This window comes from Lampris incognitus, chromosome 2, assembly GCF_029633865.1.
Source record: "Lampris incognitus isolate fLamInc1 chromosome 2, fLamInc1.hap2, whole genome shotgun sequence".
Lineage (NCBI taxonomy): Eukaryota > Metazoa > Chordata > Actinopteri > Lampriformes > Lampridae > Lampris > Lampris incognitus.
This window is the reverse complement of record NC_079212.1, coordinates 92,046,428-92,054,182: the sequence shown is the minus strand read 5'-3', so window position 1 is coordinate 92,054,182 and position 7,755 is coordinate 92,046,428. Positions and strand designations below refer to the sequence as shown.

At 47.3% G+C, this 7,755-nt stretch overlaps 1 protein-coding gene across 1 annotated transcript; it reads left to right on the top strand.

Annotated features, from left to right (window-relative positions):
* Positions 1–1,847: 1,847 nt before the first annotated feature.
* On the top strand, positions 1,848–4,327 carry LOC130130785 (tripartite motif-containing protein 16-like). The gene is made up of 6 exons (XM_056300615.1): positions 1,848–2,095; positions 2,497–2,595; positions 2,724–2,897; positions 3,039–3,201; positions 3,484–3,636; positions 3,780–4,327. The coding sequence occupies exons 1-6, from the start codon at positions 1,913–1,915 to the stop codon at positions 4,325–4,327; spliced, it is 1,320 nt and encodes a 439-aa protein (XP_056156590.1). The 5' UTR covers positions 1,848–1,912.
* The last annotated feature ends 3,428 nt before the right edge of the window (positions 4,328–7,755 follow it).

Here is a 7,755-nt window from a genome sequence, read left to right as displayed (position 1 = left end):
AGAGATGCTGGGTATACCGGGAGAAGACTGAGATGGTTTGGACATGTGTGAAGGAGAGATGCTGGGTATACTGGGAGAAGACTGAGATGGTTTGGACATGTGTGGAGGATAGATGCTGGGTATACTGGGAAAAGATTGAGATGGTTTGGACGTGTGGAGGAGAGATGCTGGGGATACTGGGAGAAGACAGATGGCTTGGACATGTGTGGAGGAGAGATGCTGGGTATACTAGGAGAAGACAGATGGTTTGGACATGTATGAAGGAGAGATGCTGGGTATAGTGGGAGAAGACTGAGATGGTTTGGACGTGTGGAGGAGAGATGCTGGGTATACTGGGAGAAGACAGATGGTTTGGACATGTGGAGGAGAGATGCTGGGTATACTGGGAGAAGGATGCTGAATATGGAGCTGCCAGGGAAGAGGAAAAGAGGAAAGCCAAAGAGGAGGTTTACGGATGTGGTGAGGGAGGACATGCAGGTGGCTGGTGTGGCAGAGGAAGATGCAGAAGACAGGAAGAGATGGAAACGGATGATCTGTTGTGGCGCCCCCTAATGGGAGCTGCCGATGTTTTTTAAAAAAATTTTTTTTAATTGAACACATTTCAAGACATCATACACAGATACATCAGTCACGTTAACACGCAGAGAACTGGTCAGCTTTAACATCTTGTGTTTATACATTAGATAACATCAAATATATTAAAAGAGAAAATCTAAAACAAAAAACAATGTCAACAATGTATGAGGGAGATGCAAGCTCAAGTATATTATGCAATACATATATTTTTATTACCAAGTATTTCCCTATTATTTGAGAGGTCTTAATAGCTTTTTTGTTCGTTGTTATCTCAGAAACAGAGTCAAAGAGGTGTTGTAGTCCTCCAACACAACACAGCTGGATGGGTATTATTAGGTGTGATGTGAAGCACTTCAGCCTCACGTGCATGATATCTGCCGACAAGGCAGATAAGCTTGAGAGCGTTATTAGTGGGCCGTGAGTCTGCGCCACAGTTCAGAAACAAGACCACGTCTTCTAAAGTTGGCGTCAACCTGTTAAAGCTTAGAAACACCAAGGCAGCGACCTGAGCCCGGAGCTGTTGAGAGTGGGGTGCGTTCACAGTGGGGAACAGAGTCCCTTTCTGTTTTGCAGACAGAGCCTCCTGCAGAAGTCTCTTCTTTAAATCTATGCAATAATTTATTGCAAGGGTAGTATGGAGGTAACACCTCCGTGTGCACTTCTTTTACTTTGTTTGGAATGAGGAATTCGTCGGGGTCTGACTAAACTGTCTCTGCTGAGATCTCTGGAAAACTTTGTTTCTATGAAAAGAGTCGATCTGGGAAAATAACTGATCTGAGGTCAGTATTTTTTCCTAATGTGGGGATTAATACACGTAGGATCTGACAGTAGTGTAACCGGTTATTTTCGGTGCGGGATTCGATATGGAGTATACTGCACCACAAAGCGACATCACTAACCGCTCGGCTAAAGGGTCAGACCCGTTAGCTAGGGGCTAACGTGTCTTATTAGTAGTTTACAGTAGTAGTAGAACCTACGACACATCAGTCCAGTAGTTGATGGTTTCGCCCCCCCCCCCCCCCCCGTGGAGTCGGTTCAGGAAGCGCGCCCGCCCATTCGGCGCCAGGATGCGGAAAACCGCAGAAAATGCCGCCTTCTTCTTCTCTATTACGCGTCACAACTGCGCGCTCTCTCTGAACGGAAACGAAACGACACTTCGCCGCCGCGCTCAGCAAAAACGACAGCGCGAGGCCTCGCATCCCCGGGAAGAGGGACCATAATCTGCTGTCACCTTTACGAGGACGTCCCCCCCCCCCCCGGAATCCGGCGCCCCCTTCCTGCGGACACGTTACGCCCGTCACCCGCGGAAGAGGTCTCCAAGCAGCACCCAGGGGACATGGAGGGGTCTAGAGACGGGCACCCCAGACAGCCCCGCCGCCCCAAGAGATCCCGGGGCCCCGTGGAGGCGTCGGGCAGCCCGGCTCGCGCCAAACGCAGCGGCACCTCGACCGCCCGTCAGCCGTGCGAACATCCGGGTCACCAAACTGTTCCGGCGGACGAGGCGCGCACGAGGACACGGGTACGCGCTTACAAAAAAAGTAGTATACCTCAAGTTTATTTTACCAAGTAAACTTCAAGCTCAGGTAATGTTCAAGTATATGTACTAGTAGTATACTTTGTAAGTATACTTAAGTATAGGTTTGTTTAGTGTATCTCCGATAAGTACTTCAAAAAGTAAAGTGAAAGTATACTCATTGATTTTTAGTTTGAAATAAGTATGCTAAGAGCACACATGAATAAACCACGTTGTCTCGGTAAGGGCATATGGCAAAGACCGGGCTAATTAATGCCCAGTAGGTAATGTGGTTTATACGCTGTTGCACGTTACAGCAACAACTCCTGGAAAACAATGCTGCAGAGCGAAGCACCAGAATAATTTGAATATGCTGTCTGAATATGCTCACTTCGACACACATGCAGAGAAGGCTGCCGGATAGCAGGAGGGAAATCCATCAAATGCTCCAAAATACGCAACAAATGGAGAGGGAGAAACTGAGGAGGGATCTGAAACGGCTTCGGGTAAGAAAAGAGACGTTCCGCATGTGTACTTGTCCTCTGCTGAAACTCGGCGTTGAAACGGCACGAGGCCTGTCATGTCCGAGAGCCGGGACCTGCACTGACCCCATGGGCCTTGTGTGTTAAAACAGGAAAGGGCAAAAGATGCCACGGACCACTGTGAGAGTATCCTCGTCAGTGTGATTGACTCCCTCCAGAGAGGCTACCGCAAAGTGAAGGAGCTCATTGAAGCCCGGGAGGCGGAGGCAGAGGCCCAGATTCAGCGCTCCCTGCAGAGGAGGAGAGACGTCGAACCCCGCCACCTGGTAAACAGACACTTGGGTGATGCTTGTGTCATGCAGGTGCCCTATACTTAAACCACTGTCCGTCGTGTGGGTGGATCTTAATCTGTGTTGGTGGAGAGAGGGTCTCTCACTTGCTATCGTCTGGTTTCTCCTTCCCGACAGAGCCACCCCTCTCGTGCGCCGCTCAGTGAATCTGAACGTGCTCCAGCAGTTTCGGAGGAGCCGTTCGCTCAGCTCTTCAAACCAATAGAGGAGGCCGTTGAAAAGTTTGGGAGGCGACTGGAGGACCTCTGTGATGAGGAAATCCCCACAATCTGTCAAACTGGTACGGACGTGTGTGTTTTGAAGAGGTCTAAACTTGTTGCCCGGCCAAAAAGACGGAGGCAATTATTTGTATTTGCACAAACTCACGCGTGACAGGGACGTGTTTGTAATGCCTGTGTTACCTCACCGTCGTCACAAGATTGTCTCTTGCAGACTAAATAGCGGTGCTGTATTGTGTGTGTACGTGGCCTGAGAGTGAGGTTGTGACGGGGTGCAATGTTTTGCATGTGGATTGTGAGGCAGTGTGGATGACGTCATTCTGTTCTGAACTGGTCAAATGCAGTGGAAGATGACGAGCTTTTTCAACCATCGTGTGGACCTATGCAATCCGTCAGTGGTGATGGATACCAACTCACAAATCCTGGTCCCTCCACGGGTACCAGCAGACAAACTGGACCGAGCGCCGATCCTAAAACAAGAGCGGAGTTTCTGAAGTGTGAGTAATCTTTCTCGGCACATGCCTGAACGCACATTACTTTGATGAGTAGGAGCTTTTGCCCTTTTCAAATGCAAGTTTCCTGTCACAGTTCACGCCAACCGAGCTTCACACTGTCCTCGCATCTTTTGTCCGCCTTTCAGATGCATATGAACTTACCCTGGACCCGAACACGGCCCACAAGTACCTGGATGTGTCTAATGGAGACAAAGAAGTGCAAAGGGGTCCTCAGAAAGAGTGCAGACAGGTTTTGCCCAACCCCGTCCGATTTTCCCTCCGTACACACGTGCTCTGCACGGAGGCGCTGCCGGCGGGTCGCTGCTACTATGAGGTGGAGGTGGATGGAGACCAGGCTGAGATTGGCCTGACATACAAAGGAATACACAGAAAATCCCTCACGTCGTCATCGGCCTTTGGAGGTAACGACAAGTCCTGGAGTCTGGATTGTTCCAACGGCTATTCGGTGAGCCACAGAGACAAGTCCGTCCAGCTGACAGCAGCCCGCCGCCATAGAAGAATCGGGGTGTTTCTGAAATCCAGAGAGGGTACTCTGTCATTTTATGAGGTCTCGGAGGACGTTGAGCTCCTCCACACGGTGGAAACCACGTTCAAGGAGTCTCTGTATGCAGGATTCAGGCTGGGAGAGAATTGCCGTATCAGGCTATGTGATCTGAGACGGGAGGAACCGTAATAGCCGGGAGGCTGGTGGACAGCGGATTTACCTCTCTGGAGGTCCTGTATCGCTTGTTATTATGAACACAGCCATAACTGAACTCTACTGTATGTTAAATCCCTTGCATATACATGGTTTTTGTTGGCGTGGTGTCAGCCGGCGTTCTCTACAAGTTACCAGACCACCGACTGATACCACTGACGTTCACGTCCTAACTAGAGAAGGACGCATAAATCACTTCATTCATTGTTTTTCTTCAACATTTCCACATCAGATGTCGACTGTGTAGGAAGGAGTGTGCAATGGGAACAGGATGATGTTTCACGGTGGAATTCTGCCCGACACGGGTTCCTCCGCCCGGTTTGGATGGAAGGAATTTAGAAACACGAGAGGTTGTTAACTCTTTATTGAGACTGTTGGTGATATCCACGATTCACACCGTGACAGTGAGTCTCGCTGGATGCAGCGACAGAAGCTGTCCTAGTCGTGACAGACACTGCTAAGGGAACGTCACACAGGAGCCTCTGGTGCAGACGGGTGAAGTACTGCCCTGCACGCTTTGTCAGTATGACGGACTCTACATACTGACGCACACACTCATATACACACACACACACACACACACACACACATGAACACAATCCAGCATTTTCACATTAGAGTCACAGCATCCCTTTGGCTACCATGGGCAGTTCTTCTTCTTCTTCCTTTTTTTGCCTTTAGCGTCTCCTCTATAGCTACCGTAGCAGCAGTCCTGCATCTTACATAATCTAATATTGCTTTAACACAGACCGTACAAAAGCCAGGACAAAGTTTCAGCTAACTTCTAGGAAGACAACAATGACGAAAAAAAAACAAACCCAAAAAACCAGTTCCTGTTTCAGGTGAAAAGAAAGTGCGTCCATACTCACATCCAGTTTCACTTTCAGTTGAATTTACAGTTTGCTAACACATCGATATACTTTGCATTAATAAATCAAATATTGGTAGGAGACCCTAGCTTATCATGACTATTTACACGCTGTAAAGACAAAAGACATCGACGTGGTTGCCCTACAGAGAGGACAGACTCAAACAGGACGGGAACAAAACAAACAGTGAACAGCAGTGAACACAAAGACAGAGAGAGAGAACCACGAGAGCCACCGTGTCTGCACGTCTGTTGGACTTTCCACCACCGCAACGCAAGGCTGCCTGGACAACACACACAGCCCACCATTACCTTCCCCTCCCCACTGCATCCCCTCAACCCGTGCCAACTATCAGCTCCACGCTTTACAAAACAGACCGGTCTGCAGTTCAAAATACGCACCACAACATGAGGAACATATATATCAGTCACCTTCAAAACATACATCTGCAGTGTTCATCCACTCACTGCACACCGGCGAACACAGTAGACGTGCCGTAGTATAAATATAGGCAGTTTAATCCCTCGCACCATGGCTTTGAATTATCGTGATAAAGAATTAAATAAAGGTATCTTCCTCAAGATCAGGGAGGATAAAGTGTGATCGGTCTCAGCTAACCTGCACAACCTGTCATCATCGGTGAGCGTGATGAAGAGAACCAGGGAGCTTCTGCCCCCCACCCCACCCCCCGGGACCTGCTGGTTTAACATCGGTTCACCCAGAAGTCAATGCAAAAATGTACAATTTGTAAATTATTTTAAATTTAAATTACGGTTTTTCCATTTCAATTTCAAATTTTGTAAAAAGTATTTACATTTTAAATTTAAATTTTTTAAAAATGTTTAAATTTCTTTTTTTAATTTAAATTTTACATTTTTTTACATTGAATAAATTTAAATTTAAAAATGTAAACACAAAAAAAAGAAGCTAAAAAAACCCAAAACAAAACAGTTAAAATTTGATGCTAACAGGACCCCCGTGTGACCTATGGGTATTCATAATGTCAGCCGCTTCCAAACCATGGAGATCATTTGGTCAGTAAGGGCAGTAAATCAGTACGAGGACTTCGTGACACCGTGGTTTTGTGTACAGATGTGTGCGAATATAAAAAGAGGGGAAGGTTTTTTTGCAGAAGTTGTACTGCCTGCTAAAAGGCTGACTGTGTTTTAACAGCAACATAATTTCCTTAACGTTCTGCAACATCTGACTTTATATTAGTCACACTGATCCATTGGTGAGCTGAGTTCTGATGTTTATTTTTAAAATACCTGCAGAATATTTGGTCCATAACTGATTTCAGTAAAGTAAAGGTTTGTTGGAGATGTGCTTTTGCTATTGTGTTGTGCTTAAAAGGGCAATTCAACGTTCATATTGGGGTTTTTGTGCCTTTTGGTTTGTGCTCCAATGCAAACAGACTCGTAGCTTATGCACTGTGTGCATGATATCCTATAAGTCAGTTTTTACCAGTGCATACACATTAGAATAATGTGCAAAGTTCAACTCAATTAGTGGCAATAAACAACTGTGTGCAAGTAAATCATTTCAAATCTCTTTCAATCAAAACTTCATCGAAGCCAGCCCGTAGGTCTCACCAACGAAAGACCTTTCAAGACACTCAGTTTCTCACAAATGAAGAAATCTGATGCTTCACGTGTGAGATATCGGAGCAGTACTACACTGTTTTCAAGTGTTTGGTTATCTACAGTTCATTCTTTGGTGGGGATGAGTCCACTATATGCTACTGTAGTAGTTCTCAATCAGGTCCTCGGGTGCCACCAGTACTGCTGGGTTTTTATTCCACCAGGTAGTTTTTATGACATTCATCAGTTGTTCCAGGTCTAACAGCTCTCCGGTTAGAGGCTGGAATAACTGGGTAAAGTTATTCTAGCATGCTATGCTATGAACATGCTATGCTAGCATGTTCATATTCTATGGGCTACCAGTTAGGCTACGCTAACCGCCGTTAGGGGTGGCATGTTGGCGCAGTGGTTAGCGCGGTCACCTTACAGCAAGAAGGTCCTGGGTTCGAGCCCCGGGGTAGTCCAACCTTGGTGGGTCATCCCGGGTCATCCTCTGTGTGGAGTTTGCATGTTCTCCCTGTGTCTGTGTGGGTTTCCTCTGCCGCCTCCGGTTTCCTCCCACACTCCAAAGACATGTAGGTCAGGTGAATAGGCCATACTAAATTGTCCCTAGGTGTGCGTGCGTGTGTGTGTGTGAGCGCGCCCCCTGTGAGATGGCCTGGCGGCCTGTCCAGGGTGTCTCCCCGCCTGCCACCCAATGACTGCTGGGATAGGCTCCAGTGACCCTGAGAGCAGGATAAGTGGTTTGGATAACGGATGGATGGAATAACTGTAGTTAGGCCAAGCTAACTGCTAGCCCATGCAGACCGGCAGTTCCGACAGTCATCCTGGCTGGCGTTCGTTCTCCTGGACGGTGATTTTTTATTTTGTTTAGTTTAGCTCTATGTGTTAGTTTGGATATATGTGTTCTTGTAGTAATGCTCGACTGCGGTCGAAGGATGATGATGATGGGTTC